At 38.1% G+C, this 15,572-nt stretch overlaps 1 protein-coding gene across 4 annotated transcripts in view; it reads left to right on the top strand.

Moving 5' to 3' along the window:
• OSBPL3 (oxysterol binding protein like 3) overlaps positions 1-15,572 on the top strand; it is a 94,235-nt gene that overhangs the window by 36,743 nt on the left and 41,920 nt on the right. For all 4 annotated transcript variants that reach the window (XM_064674733.1, XM_064674756.1, XM_064674743.1 and 1 more), the window contains 2 exons: positions 5,931-6,173; positions 15,287-15,403. In XM_064674733.1, the coding sequence (XP_064530803.1) occupies positions 6,081-6,173; positions 15,287-15,403 (210 nt within the window). In that variant the 5' untranslated portion in view covers positions 5,931-6,080. The remainder of the gene's footprint in view (positions 1-5,930; positions 6,174-15,286; positions 15,404-15,572) is intronic.

Here is a 15,572-nt window from a genome sequence, read left to right on the forward strand (position 1 = left end):
GTGGTCCTCCAGCTTTTGGTTTATCAGTTGAGTGTTCAGTCATGCTAAAAACTGGAAGGGGTATGTGGGACCTCCTCAATCTAGCAGCTTGTGCTAGCAAGTGCTTGGCTAACAGGCAAGGCCTAGGCAAGGCTCTTTCTTAAGCAAGGGGCAAGGAGAGAGGAATGATTAATTATTTAAGATGTGACTGTGAGCTAGGTCAGTCCTGTTAGTTATGATTCTCAACTGCGATTGAAAGTTGAGTGGAAAAGGTGGTATGACAGCTGACTAATTACTGTAATAACACTGCCATTACTGCATGTATTTTTCTGCATCACTAGTCACCAAGATTTTTAATATATCTATTAGAACATATACTCAGTAAGTTTTTTTTATAGAAGTGCAATCTATCACAGATCTCCTGGGGGGATGGAAACAGTGTCAAGATTATGCATTTAAAATGAATCATGTCATGTGCAGTATTATAGTCACTTTCTATGGCAGATGACAGGAAAAGGTGGTATTTTTATATGTATTCATATTTCAGGATGCCGAATGACCTATTTCTAAATTTATATAAGATCTTTCTAATGTAAGGATTGAATTATCTGCCCCAAGGGTTGGTGAAACAGCAAATATTTGCTTTGCTTCAGGAGAGTCTAACTAGACTTGACATTGAAGGATGTTCTTCTTTGATACCTTTCTTGGGATGTATTCTACTGGATTGTTTCTGGGGTTTTGTTTTGTGGTTGTGTTTTGGTTTTGGTGGTTTTATTTTTGCTTTCTGTGCAATGGAACACACAGGATTTTCTTTCATCAAGTTGATGAACATTACACATGATAAGCAACCTGGTGTTAAATGCAGTATGTTTGTTTTTTGTCTAGCTTTTTCCCTTTTCCTCTCTTTGTCTTTCTTGATTAGACAACTAGGAGAGTTTTGTTTGAGTTACGTTTTCCTTTTTCAGGTCACTGAAATAGCATGATTAATTGCTACAATAGCCTTCCTAAGGAGGCAGGCTGAATGGAACTGTTTCTTTGCATCTCGGACTACTTCAGAGTAGTATTTGTTTATGGCTGATGAAAGCATCTTCTCAAGGGAGGTTGTGATTTGGGCGAGCACTTATCTGATGGAAGGCAGTTCTGAAATGCTTCCTGTTATTGTTAGTCTTCCTAAGCTGTTTGAACTTTTGCTTTCAAAGATAGATTTAATAACCTAGTTGTTTTAAACTGTTTTATGTTTGTTTCTGCAAGTTTCCTTTTGTAAAGAGAATAGCTAGCAACAGAACAGAATTTGTGTGCTTTGACCTTGAATAGAGGGAATCTTATGGTAATTCAGGAACAGCAAATACTTGCCTTGAAAAGACATCTCCCATGCTTGTACATGGTGTATCTGTAGTCTATAAATAATTCTTTCCTATTTTGAGCCAGATGAGACACCAGGATAGATTAAAGCTGGCAAATTGAAATATAACAGAGAAAGACATGAAAGCAATACTTGGAAAAGACTATTGCTTTGTTTATCCAGGCAGACATGAGCGAATGTAATTTAATAATAGCTACAGAGCAAAGGTTTCAGCACAAATTCTTTTTTAATTCTGTGAAAGTCACTCAGTGTTGCAACTCTGATTTGGATTGCTCAGTTCTGTGCTTGCTGTACCCACCTGACTCTCATCAGGCTTTCTGCTGTTCCTATTCTTCTATCCACAAAACCTTAATTGACTGCAGTTATAGAATGAGATGTACGCTTCCAGTTTTGCCGCTCAAAATCTCTACAGTGTTCCTTCACTGCTGAATCAGCTCTGAAGCAGCTGTTAAGACTATTTTTCTTCCAGAACCATAGCAAAAATAATTGCCCAGTGTTAATTTTTTTTTACTGCAGTTTTACATATTTCTTTTCTGAATTTTACTTTCTCTTCTTTTGTGAGATGTGGAAAATCTTGGATTTTTCTGTAAGCTTATTGCTTAGAGAGTTGTGAGAGATGAGACGTGATACTGAGACGCTGCTTTGAACCCTTGCAATTTAAAAGGTTTGAGGACAACCTGAGATGGTACTTTAAAATAAAAAAGAAGGTATTACTGTTTTACATAATATCGTATGTTTACATTAGCTTTAATTGATGCAGAATAAGGCTCTCAGTAACAGATGATAAGTAGAGATAAGTGCTGTTTATGGGTTTAGGATGTAGTAGCTGTAAGTAATATTTGATATTCATGTATTCTTACTTCGTTAAAATGCACCTGGTGAGGTCATTTGCAGAAGTACTCTTGTCCTACTTTTGCAGCTGTTGACTTTATAGCAAAGAATTAGGACAATACTTAGCTGTACTGTGAAAATTACTGTCCTAAATTTATTTAGATTTGCCTCAGCCTCACACCTTTGATTTATCTTTTTGGAGTAGACCAAAGGAAGTGGCTTTGTGCTCAGAGAAATGTGGGAACAAATATAGTTCTGAGGCCATCCTGTGGCATGAAGAGGAGCAAATTGTAAAGAACCTGAAGCAATTGTGTCATGATGACCTCAAAACATCAACTTTAGTTGCAATCTTAGCTTAGTTAGCATAACACTGATTTTATGCCTGCCTTAAAGTTGTAATTGCTCTTGTACCTGGTGGCCTTAAATTCCATAGGTAATGTAAAATATCAGTTGCCCTCAAGAGGCCCAATCACTGCTGCTGGAAGCCAGAATGTGAAAGTCAATTTGGGATGCAGGATCAGTGTTTTCTCACCTTCCTGGAAGAATAAGTGACTTAATAGTTGAAGAGCAGCCACAGGGGCGTTTTTGTCTTCCTGAGGAGAATTTTAGAAAAGGAGCACAAAGTAGTTGCTGGAGCATGTAGCAGTTTTCACAAAGTATTTGTGGCCATGATCATTATTCACGTACACTTTCATGTTCAGATCTGGAAGTCTCAAGGTAATAAGTTAAATTACTGGGAAACAGTAATAAAATAAAGCATTGTGGAGAGGGCATATTTCACTCCTGCGTTCTTCAGAGTTGGTAACAAAAGCCTTTCCTTCAGCCCATGCAGATATTAATTTGAAGGAATAAAGGAAAATTTAAAAGCCCAATTTTGGAAGCAGACTGACAAAATCCTTCAGGTGCTCTGCCAAATTTACCCCACCTGTCTCCTACTCCTGGTTTGTTAGGTAGTGAGTCATCTTCAGCTCATTTGAATTCTGGAAAAGTGCCCATCTCGCTCTTTTTGATTCCAAAAGGACAAATGACAATGCCTTAGGAGATCTTAAGTACTTTCTTAGGTGGTGTAAGTCTGTGTGTATATGATGTCAATGTTAGCATGTAGAGCAGTGCAGCAAAAGTGGATCCTTTTAGTCATCCAGTTAAAGGTGAAGAACCAACGTTGACCCCTGGATGAGACTAGTCAGGACTAACTCTAGTCAGGTGTTATAGGCTTAATGCTTTTGAGCACTGGATGCACTCCTGGAGCATATTTAATCCAAAAGGGATTTCGTTTCCATGTTCCAGGATTGCCCTGCAGTTGAAACCCAAATGGATTGCAGTGGAAGTGTACCCCTCTGCTCTGTCCTAAAATGGTAATGTAGCCAAACCTTAACTTCATTTGGACTCCACACAAAAACATGATGATAGAAATACTCCCCCAATTGTATGGCTTCTCTTTGTGCCAAAGTCCATGAGACCTCTGGTTGTTTTCAGTTACTTGTCAATACACAACTATTGTGCTGTGTGTTCAAACAGACAAAGGGCATTGTATATCTTAAATGTAGTGTGTCCTGGAGATATACCTGCAAGGTACTGATAGCAGTAATTTTCAGTGCATTTTGCTGCAAATTAGAGCCTGTTTCTTGCCATGAACTATGCCAATCATTGCCAAAATTCTAGATAGACACCAATGAAGGCTGTAACAAGGTGCTCATTCTGAATATGGAGCAGTGAAGAGGAGAGGTTATCTGAGCAAACAATGTGTCTCAAAAGTAAAGCACCTGTTGCCTTGTACTTTCAAGGGGGTATCTGAACAATGAGTTTGCAGGAAGAGTGTTTCTGTTCCTGCTGTGAATATTTGACCTTTGCTTGTTAATACAGATGTTACCATTAAACTATTTTGCTAAATGGAGCTTGCAAGTAAGGAAGGAAGTTATCTTTTATACTTATTCCACAGTTAAAAAACTGAGATACTTCTAAAACTGTTCAAAAAAAATGAAGTGAGATAAATCTAAACCTGTTAAAATGAAATGCCACACAAATTAATATTCCAGATAGGAAGCGACTATACCTTCTCCGAAATGCACTACTCCTAATCTCAGTCATAATTTCAGTATAAAGTCCACGTGCTGGGCCCAAATCACGCAGACCTCGCCATCCCATTGCTGTTCTGTTCTGTTTTCTTCGGCCTTGCCTCGTGCTCCTGGCTTTGGAGCTGTCTGATGGTTCCTGGAATATTTGCCAAGCTGACTCACCAGTGGAAGGGCCCCAGGAGAGCTCTCACCTCACTTGGGGAGGCTGGGGCTGTATCATTACTGTTGCTGAGCACAGATTTGCTCTGGTGGTAAGAGAATGTTTCTAACTAGGTAAAGTAAATGCCATAGAGACTGTGTTTCAGGTGAAAAGAGGGCATGTTGATGGAAATGTTACAGCAAACTATATTGCGAGAAAGGCAGTGTAGATTGGAAAAGGTCTGTGTTCAGAAGTTGGATGCTTCAGACTACAGCAATAGGGAGAGAGGTTTTTTGCTGCAGTGTTGTCTTCATCTTAAATGTAGCACCTGGTTTTAATTGTGTGTTCTGGGTTTGGTTTTTTGTCTGTGGCTTTTGATCTGATTTTTTTTGGTTGGTTGGTTGTTTTTTTTTAAAAAGGGAAATGAGTTCTTAAAATACCCAAAGTGTTTTACTAGGGATCTGAAAATGCTACTTCTCTCAGAATAGGTTTTTAAGCCTCTTCAAGAAAAAATGAATGACAAACTTCAATAAACAGTGATCCTAGTTCAGGACTGTTGTGACAGTGCAAGCAAGAGAATTGTGAAGTAGTGCCTCCAGTTTTGGAAATGAAATTTCCCTTTTCTTTGTGGAAACTCCCTTACTTTCCTCACCTTTCTCATTAGTGGTTCTTGGACTCTTTCTAATTGCAAATTCCTTGCCTGAGACAATAAAATTCAAAGTGATATACAATTTATACAGGTTCTCCGCCACCCCAAGTTTTGGAAAGTGTCACCCTCTTTTCATATCCTCTGCTTGTTTTTTTTAAAAAAATATGCAGTTACCATGACAACTCTTGCCCACACTGGAAATCTGTTATTGCAAGTTTCTGGCATGGCTTTTATTTGCATATGCTGCAAGAAGCACTGTTATTAAACAGAGTGTTAATTATTCTTCCAGTCACTGACTGAGACAACTGATGTGATAGTAGTTACAACTTTCTGATTCCAGGTAAAAGTAGTCATGTACAGCTCTATGCAGCTGAATTTTCATGCTCACTACTTTTAGGTATTCCTCTTTATTTGTATAGAGGGTTTTTTTTCTTACAACCGTAAGCTATGCTTACTTGTTTAAATTATCAAGGAACTGAGAAAAAGAGCTTTATTTTTGATTATACACCATTTTTTTAATGAGACATTTTATTAGATGTTTTCTTCTCATTAGGACTCTATTTTGGTCCATTTCATATAGGTATTTATTATTCTCTTTGCTTGTCTTTATTAATCTCTTTTAATTAATTTAAATCTGTAAAAAAATACTTGATACTGTACTTTGTCCTCTGAATAAATCACAGCAATTAAAACATGTTTAGGATCCAAAATTCATGTAATTCCTATTTGAGACTTGCAAATTTATCTTGAAGTGATTGTTGAATTAACGTCTTATAATGTACAGCAACGTGCTCATCTTATATTACCAAAGGCTTTATTATGATTCATTCTACAGGATGACAGTAGGTGACAGCATCTGATAACTTGGCTTTTTGTTTTGCTTTTCCCTTTTAGGATTTTCCATGGAATGCAGATCCTGCCACTGGACTGCATTTGGGTAAAGGATGAGTTCACTGTTTCTCTGAGGAGTCTTCCAAAGCATTTTCTAAATTACCTTTTAATGGTGTTCTAAGTGAGCTTATGTGAAACAAATAGTTTTGGATCATGAGTGAAGAAAAAAACTTTGGTGCATCCCAGAAAATGTTGTCTCCTTCCAGAAGTACTAGCAGCTGCTCCTCCAAGCAGGGAAGTCGACAGGTAATGCAAGCTTTTTTTTATCCAAACTGAAAGCATTGCTAAGATTGGCTGTTACTTTTGTTTTTGAATATTGGCAAATCTCTTAAACTCTGCTTTCCTGATGCTTACTTGTTTTATTTCATGACATCTTTACTTTCCTTACTCTCTTCTTTTTTTAAAATTTTTTGTTGGTAACAGCATCTTGCTCTGAGTCAAATGCAGTAAACACACATTACTGAACAGCAGGCATGTGTAAAACTGGAATGCTAGCAGTAAATTTTGATTTCTGTCATGTTGTATGTATGGTGTTTTTATAGTGAAATAGAGCTTCTGTAGTGTCTTGGTCTCAGTGGTTTGATCCTGAAATGCCAAATCTTCCCTGTAAGATACTACTTTTGTGATAGAATATTGTGTAACCGCTCTGTTTACTTCGAGTTTCCAGGAAAAAGGTGTGCATGCATGTGTGAAAGATAATGCACTTTTCAGAAACCTGACATAGGCCTCTTTGAATGCCCATTTGTGCTGGTTGTTGCTGTAGATCTTAGATAGGAAAATAAGTATTCATGTAACACGATGCATCTGGGTGCCTAAGGTAAAGGTTGCTTTGTTTTCCGTGGAGATGAATCTATTCGTTAAACCTCTCCATTTCAAAAGACATGTCCACAGGTGTTTGCACCTGACAGGTGAGGCTGCTTTTGTTTGTGGGCAAGAAGCACTGACCTGCAGCCACACTGAAAATTAAGCTTAAACATGCTCAATCCATGCTTGCAAAATCGTGAGCAATATGCTCAACATAAACTTTTATCTTTGTGAGTGCTGGCTTAGTGGAGCTCTTGAAACTGCCTCAGGCTGAAATTTTAATTGGAATTGAGCATTCCAATCCCCCAAAAGCTTTGGAGACCTCAGCTGTGTTTTGAAACAGCACCTGCTTTTCTGGGACTTTTGGCCCTGTACCTACAGTTGGCAAGGCAGACAAATCTCTGGACAATTTATGCCTTTTAAAGTGCTGTTCTAGTATATTAAACAATGAAATCCCTGCTTTCAGGATTTCTTTTTTTGTTTTCCTGCAGCATTATTTTTCACATCCTCTGTATGAGATTACCTTTAAAAAGTGTGATTTAAAAGATTTTGTATTGTCTGTTTCAACAGTTCATGTCTATCAAGTGTTATCATATAGTATTTAAATAATAAGATTTATGTGAGCATGACTAAATCCACTGGTGTGTTACACAGCCATGTGAACAACCATACTTATGCAGAAGCAATTTCTGCAAGAACCTCTCTTACTGCCGTTTAACATGATAAAATCTGTTGGCTAGCTTGGGCTTTTGAAACTATTTTTAGTGGGTCCCATTTCTTATCCATTTTGTTCTCACCTGCTCTGTTTGGAGAAAAGGAAAAATTTAGTAAGTTTTAATGTCATTTTGTCAGTCCCCAATTTTTTAGTCTTTGACCCTTGTGCAAACAAGCAAGGTGTAGCTGAGAAAGGTGAGAGACCCAGCTTGGTGTTTTGTGTGTATTCCTGGAACATCCATGCTTGTTCATGGGAGTCAGGCAGATGGTAAATGGCCTTATAGACCTCTCAAGTCAAGCTAAATGGAGTTATAAAGTAGATTGTTTCCCAATGTATAATGAAGGGCAATACAGTTGATATTTGTTTGTGATACTATGAGGTGTTGTGATAAATATCTCCACTTAGATCAGTGTTTCCTTATTAAACATTTCATGGCCAGTGATTGCATTACCAAGTATAAATAACAATATACTTTTTCACTGGGGAACCTACACAGGTTGACTGATTGTCCATATTTCTAGACGGTGATGATGATAGAGGCAAACCACAGACCTCAGGGAGTTTGTGTGACTTGTTATATGCTGGGAAGTGACCACTAAGCAGAGCTAAGAGCTCTGCTTGCTTGCTTTTTCTATACAGTCTGAAAATTTACAAACATATTTTCTGGAAATTATATGCACTTTTTAAGGTTACACTGGTATTTATGATATTTTTTTATTTTTTAAATAGAGATTTCTAATATCTGCAAGGAATACTTTAATAATTTCTCTGTTTTCTTCTTTACCAAGTGCAATAACTCTCTAGCTTATCCTATAACTTTGTTTGCAACTCTTGAAGTGATGTAGAGATCTTACTTCAAAGTAGTGATATTTAGAATGGGAAAAAAAAATTTCTAAATTAGAGTTCATTTCAGCATTGTCAGTGTTTATGTGCATGGCTGCATATTGCTGTTCCTTCTTAAATTCCCTGATGGTTTTGGTGTTTTTCACGTGGCTGTTTTTTCAAACTGAAGTTGTCTCGCAGTTTACACAGCAAACTGTTTTGCTGGGGAAAAGAGATTAAGTAAGATAATACTTAAAGAAAAAAAAAGCTTTAAATATCTTTAATAAGATTTAAACATGCTGTGTGCTATGCACTTCAGATATTTACTTGAAAGTAATGTGTATGGGTCATTTTACCTTACTTTTTGAATTTATTTGTTAATTATAATTCGTGATGGTAGCATGTTTCAGTGAATGTTTTATTGGCTATACTCTTCTGTGCTGTTTGTGGGAAGATGGACCTTTAGGTCTAACAGAGGCAGTACTCTGCCAGACATACTGATCTGGACACTGCAGTGCTTTGGTGAGGAACAGATGTCTTGTCCCTGTTCCTGTTCTCTAGAAGGCTCTGGTCTTATAGATTGTACAGATCTTTACCCTGCTAGATAGACCCTCTCTTCAGTGGTGCAAACCATACAGTATAGCATATATTATAAAATCTAATTATTGGTGCAGGTAGTGAGGATGTTGAGATCTTTCTTGTGTCCTGTCCCTTTGCTCCCCTCTTCCCACAGAGGATTTCTTGTCATTCCAGATTGAGTAGTTTGGTTTATATTATTAATCGCTTCTTTTCTGTTTCTTGTATTGGCAAACTGGAGCTTTGTAGTCTGTCCCTGCTAATACCCACCAACACAGGGCTGACAAGACTGGGAATGAGTGATGCCAATGCCTGAGGGTTATTTAATTTGCCCTTTCCATCTGTATATTAGTTTAAATGACAGTACTTTAAGTGTTCTGTTAAGAAAACAGCAACAATCTCAAGTTCTGTAAAAATTGTTAAAAATCCTCTAATCCAAAAAGGGCCACATATGCAACAACTTCCAGCAGGTTTTTGTTTGTCTATTTGTTTGGATTTGGTTTTGTTGGGGTTTTTTTGTTTCAAAATGCTGGTGGACTAGTAGAATGTAACACGGTTACAGATACTTTTTTATTAATAGTATCATGAAAGTTTAAATGATGTTGCTGTGTGCTGTGCAGGTTAGAGTGACATGCTATGATTTTGATATTCTTTCCTTCATCTTCCTTCTCCTTCTTCATGGAGGGCTAATTATTTCTCCTTCAGACACCTGTGTCTCTCTCAGGCACCTTCAGAAGTAGGCTTGTGGCTTGCAGGTTAGCAACAGATCTGTCTGACAGGTGTTTTTCTCTGTGCTGCTGCTCTGACAGCAGTTCTTTGAATCTGATTAAGTAGAAAGAAATTCTTAAAAGTGTAGGGGAGAGGAAAGTTGGGGTGGGGGGAGGTTTGCCCAGAAAACAGCAGGATCTGAGTTTTGAGTCTCTCTGATTTCCTAGGCACAGACTGTTGCTGGTGTACACCAGGACCAAGTGACCTGAGATCGGGATATGGAACCACAGTAGTGCAGGGTTGCTGAGTCTGCTAAAATTTAGTTGGTGTGCAGCTGATGTGGACCATGATGCCTGTGATGCAGAAAATGGGCCACTGTGCTAGAAAGGAGTTGACTTAAGCAGGGCTGCAAGACTTGGAGGGATCTACTTCTTTTGCTGCATTTGGTGTCCGTTTCAGGCCAGATGTAACACACTTGCAGTGTGAACTGAACAGGTGAAAAAGTAGTCCTCTTCCACTGAGTTCACCTTCATCTTGGAGCCTCATGGCAAGTTGGAGGCTACTGCCACTTCCCACCTCTTTGCTTTTCTCTGCCTCTCTCCTTCAATTATGGAAAGGGATCTCTTTCCCAAGACGTGGAAGAGACAAACAAACTGTGTTTTGTGAGGAAGGAAAACTGATGTTGATGTTATTCAAATTTAAGTTGACCTGTGATCAAAAGAAGATATATTTTTGTAGTTATTTTTAAATCTAATATGTTAACTAACTTTTAAAATAGGTCCACTAGGGAAGAGCTTTATGACAGGAGAACCACTTAAAAAAACCTCATGTTCTGTAAAATAAAATTAAATCATTTCTGCCAATTTTATGAACCATAACAAATGCTTTAGTTGCAGCTGATGCCAACCCTTATCCTCCACAAAGCAGTTTTCTATTTTTGGCACTTTAAAATATTTGGTACAACTGGCTGCATTTTGCACTGGAAGAAAGTCTGTCACTATCATCTGTTTCGTTCAGGGAGCTGAAACTGCGAGCATCAGTCTGAGAGCCTTTCAGAATCATTACTTCGTACTTTCTCCTGAAATAATTTGCCTTGAGGAACTGTGTGGTGCAGAATATTGCAGAAAATGAGGAGGTTTTATCTCACTGAACAAAGAAAATTACTACATTTACATAATGATGGGCTTAACTCTGAAGACCAAAGTGTATGGGTTTTTTCCCTCATCCACAGAGTGGGTATAGGCCAAGTAGCATCTACAGGGTGGTTTTTCAGTGCTGATCTGAAATGAGCACCTCTGGACCTTAGAGAAGTAAAGATTTTATTCCTCCCTTAGCCCCGAGTGAAATTTCTTCCTGGGCAGGAAATGCAATGTTGATCATTTTGTGCAGATTTTGGCCCATAATGATGCAAAGTATCTTTTGTAGTGTCATAATTTTAAGACACAACCAATCTGGACATCAGACTGATGCTAGAATTGTTAATGCCATTCGTCTGGGAGTTGGGGGGCGGGGGGAGGGAAGATGAGGGAGTGTCATTGTTTGGGGTTTTTTTAAGTTAGTGCTGTGGTTTGGGCTATCTCTTTCAGTTCCCTATTGTGGGATAAGAATCAGCAAAAGGCAGCATAACCTGAATTTTTTCAGGAAATCCTGTATCTCCAGTTTGCTCCTCTGCTATTTCAGATGGATGAGTACAGATGATAATCAACCAGCTTGATTCATTTGCCTTCATTTTAGAGAGTAAGCATTTTTCTTTCACTTCTGCAGCTGCTCCCAGCAATAGCCAGCTGACACTCTTTCCTCATTCAGTAAGGTGTTAGATCTCTTGCAAATCAAAGTCCCAATCAAGATGTATAGGGTCTGGGTCAAGAGCAAATGGATCCAAAACCAGTCACAGCAGCAGTGTTTTGGAAAATATGAGAGTTTGGCTGTTCAGGTGGGATAGGTTTTATTCTTCTGGAAGGATGTATATGGAAGAGGACCAGATGCTGATAATGCATCATTACACCTTGCATGTATCCAGCGGGTCCCCAAACTGTTAATTCTGTAAGCTTTTAAGAGGATCAATTTCTAATGCAACTAAGCTACCTTTGAAGTGTGGGGTTCCCAGGGCAGAAAGGTGAGCTGGAAGCTTGCCTTCACCACCTGAGATTTGGCAGATCATTGAGCCTGCTTGACGGGAATCAGTGCTCCCACTTCTGTTTTAATTCGCATTTTCACACTTTTTAATTGTGAAGGCACATTCTAGGCCACCTCATTGACCTGAAGAGCACTGATAAGTGTGGCTTTCCTGCAGGAATGTGAGACACCTTGTGTCTGAACTGCAGGGGAGATCCAGACAAAATTGGAGTTGTAATGCAGGCCATAATGTGTTCTGTATTTTAAAGTTTGATCAAAACTGTTAACACCGTGTATATTCCAGGTGGGTGTAATTGGCTGAGCTGTTTCTCAGCTGCTTCCTTTTCCACCTCATACGCTCAAATATAGCGTGGGTCTGTCTAACTTCTAACTTTCTAAACTTATCTAAAGATGAGGCTCCACAAAGATCTCATTGCAACCTTTTTGAGTACTTAAAGGAAGCTTACCAAAAAGATGGAGAACAAATTTTTACATGGGCACATACTGATAAGACAAAGGGGAATGGTTTTAAACTAAAAGAGTGGAGATTCAGATTAGATGTTAGGAGGACATTCTTTACGGTGAAGGTTGTGAGGAACTGGAACAGGTTGCCTAGAGAAGTTGTGGATGCCCCCATCCCTGGAAGTGTTCAAGGCTGGGCTGCATGGGGCTGTGAGCAACCTGGTCTAGTGAAAGGTGTCCCTGTTCATGGCAGAGGGGCTGGAACTAGATGATTTTTAAGGTCCCTTCCAACCCACAATACTCTATGATTCTGTGAATCTGGATTACTATGTTTTCTTTGACCGTGCTCAAATTTCTGCCTGCCTCCTGCAAGCAGACCGATCTGTCAATGATATACTATTATTATGCTTAACTGAAGTCTGTGGGAACTTGATCCCAAAGTTGGAGAAGTTGTTTCGTTAGCTACAACACTAGAATATTGAAAAGGATCTACTGTTTGCTAGTCTTAACTACTACCAGATTAATTCTCCGTGGAAAATTTAGGTGTTTGGGTACTGCAGTTTAATATATTTTGGCAAGACAAAGGAAAGAGCTTGCTTGGTAATTGGGCAAAACAGCTTTTAAGCTCTTCCAAGAAGAAAGATGTTTGCCTTTATTCAAGTCCGTTAAAATGTTTGCCTTTATTCAAGTCCCCAATTGAAATCAGCTAATATCAAGATTATTTTTTATATTGGCTTATTTAGTAGATCATATTTTCTGAGGACATGAGATTTTATCCACATGTGGGCATTTAAGCAGCAGCAATTTCAGGTGTTACTTAGTGTAAATTGTAGCATTACATTATATTTGATGATATATAAAGAGTCTGCTCTCTGTCATCATAACAGTCCCAGTCCTTGTGATTATATAAAGGTTAATAAATAATCTTTACAGGAAAGAGAAATCCAAGACCATTCAGGAAAAATTTAATTGCCTATATTTAAATTTAAAGCGAAAGAGGTGGTGGAACATAATTTCTCTTTGGCTTCCAAAATTGTAGATGGGAATGTTCTGTCAAAAAAAAAAAAAAAAAGGTAGTGGTGGTGGAAAGGTCCTTAATTGTGGAGACTTAGATCTGTCTTTGCACTTGAGGAGCTGTCAAACAGCAGCTAGCAAGCTCTAGCTAACTGTCCTTGCATGGGCACGGACTTGCTCTCTGCTTCATCACCCTGTGAAAGACCAATGCTGATGGGCTCGACCAGCAGATTTTGCTGCTGGTGTTGGACTGATGTGCTGGAGACAGCCCAGGAGGCCTCCTGTCTTCCTGCAGTCCTCTGACTCATGATATCCATGAGTAACTTTTCTGCTCCCTGATCTGATCCATAGTAATTTACCCCAGAGCAGGAAAGGGTTCATGATTATTGAGAATTCTGAGTCCCAAAGTAGTACAAATAAAAAAAAAAAAAAAGAATATGGAGTGTAACTTCTGGTTTTCAATAGAAAAAAATATTTTCATGATCGTTGGTTAGAAATAATGGTATCTAAGGAGCTGTCAAAACGTCTCTTAAACTGGTGGAGGGAGTAAAGAAGTTATTTGTTACAAAAGTGACAGGGATAAACTGACAAATCCCTACTGATCTGTAGGGACAAAAAATGTGTGCCCTGATAAAAATTTTTGTTAGAACAACTGCACTCTTGACTTGCGTTCAGGTAGCACGACATCGTTGAGTGATCTGTGAGATGTTGAATGACAGGAGCTGCTCAGCCCCACATTTCTACTGCTTGTGGCTTGTTGTGTAGTGAATGTTGAGAGACTGAACTCAAAACAGGAAAGCAGAGCAGCTTTCCAGTTTGTTCCATTAAGTGCAGCACAAGGAAAGTAATAAAGAAGTGGAGTGCCAACAGTAACATGATGAAATTAAAGAATGTCTTTTTGAAGATGGTTTCTTTTAATGCCGTGTTTCACAAGTAATAAGTATAATACCTGATGTAATTTTTTTCTCTGAGTTTAAAGAAGTGAATGTTAAGGATTCTGGAGATAGATAAATGAGGAAAATTAGCACTCTTGCTGATTTTTGTTTCATTTTGTTTCCTTTTTAGTTTTAAATTTTTTTTTGTAGCCAGTCAAGTTCATTTTGGGAATACTTGCCTATGTATCTTACAGGGAGGACTATGAGTACTTATCTACCTGCTATAGTTCTGTTTTCCCTAAAGTATTTCATACTAGTCCTTTTTTTGTCATTACCATCTGTGTTAAAGTATTGTTTGTCTTTTTCAAATATAAGGGGATGGTACTAGCACATACCATTTCCTGTCAGTTGTTATCGTTCTGCCAGTTGTTCTACATCTGCCAAACCCTGTGGTAGCTGGCAATAGTTAATTAATGAGATCTCTGATCAGAAACATTGAAACTCATGTTATCTTGTCATTTGCAGTTGTTCCATATAAAAACTGTAAAAATATTATGACATTTAGTCTCTTCTCTGTATGTTGCTGCAGGGTCTTTAATTTAAGAGTTCCTGATGACAAAAAAGAGATTCTCTTTTAAATACAGTTGCATCTTACGAAAGGTTGTTTTTCTTTTTCTTGCATGTTCCCTTTATGTCATGTTCCTTGTAGTACTCAAGTTACTTCCTTGGCTTTTTAATTTATATTTTATTTTATTATTTTTCCTTTAGGGAGACTGCAATTTGCACCAGGCAAAAAACTTTGACTTACTGAATATGGGCAAAAGAGTTTTATAGAAAAGTTCTTCATTTTCATTGTCTTTTCTTTTTAGCTTCATAACTTATAAAAACATATCATTTTAACATAAGACTGTTTCTGCCTGTGATAGCAGAAAATTTTTTATGCTCATTTGTGACTACGCTGTGGTTATGTACTGCGTGTATGTATGTACACGAAAATATACATATAACATTCTGGTAAGCACATAGATGCAATGAAGGATGTTGTCATAAAAATTATGTTTTGTTGAGTTGGTATTGTTTCTATGAAGATAAAAAGTAATCTTATCTCTTGGAAGATATTTAAAAGTGCAAAGATGGATCTTTGGTTAGATTTCAACAACAATTGGGTTTTGTTTTTTTTCTTATAGCCTTCTTCTTCTTGAATCTCTCTTAACAATTCAGTTCTTTGGAAGAAATAAGATCTACATTTGGATTTTCTGTTTAAGCAGGACAGCTGGGAAATTGTAGAAGGACTCCGGGGAGCAATGAATTGTACCCAGGAGCCGCAGAAGCAGGAGGGCTGCTTGCTGAAAAAGAGAAAATGGCCTTTGAAAGGCTGGCACAAGGTAGGAAAGAAATGTGTATCTGAAAGCTTGATGCCACCTGAGTGGGACTCACTTGGTGTGGTTTTGTGGCAAAAAGCTTACTTAAAAGCAGAGAAAGTGTTCTCCAAAGAAAGGGAAGGGAGGAGGGTGTGTTTGTGGTGGTTTTCTGTTTAGGTTTTTTGTGTGTGTT

This window comes from Pseudopipra pipra, chromosome 1 (assembly GCF_036250125.1).
Source record: "Pseudopipra pipra isolate bDixPip1 chromosome 1, bDixPip1.hap1, whole genome shotgun sequence".
Taxonomy (NCBI): Eukaryota; Metazoa; Chordata; class Aves; order Passeriformes; family Pipridae; genus Pseudopipra; species Pseudopipra pipra.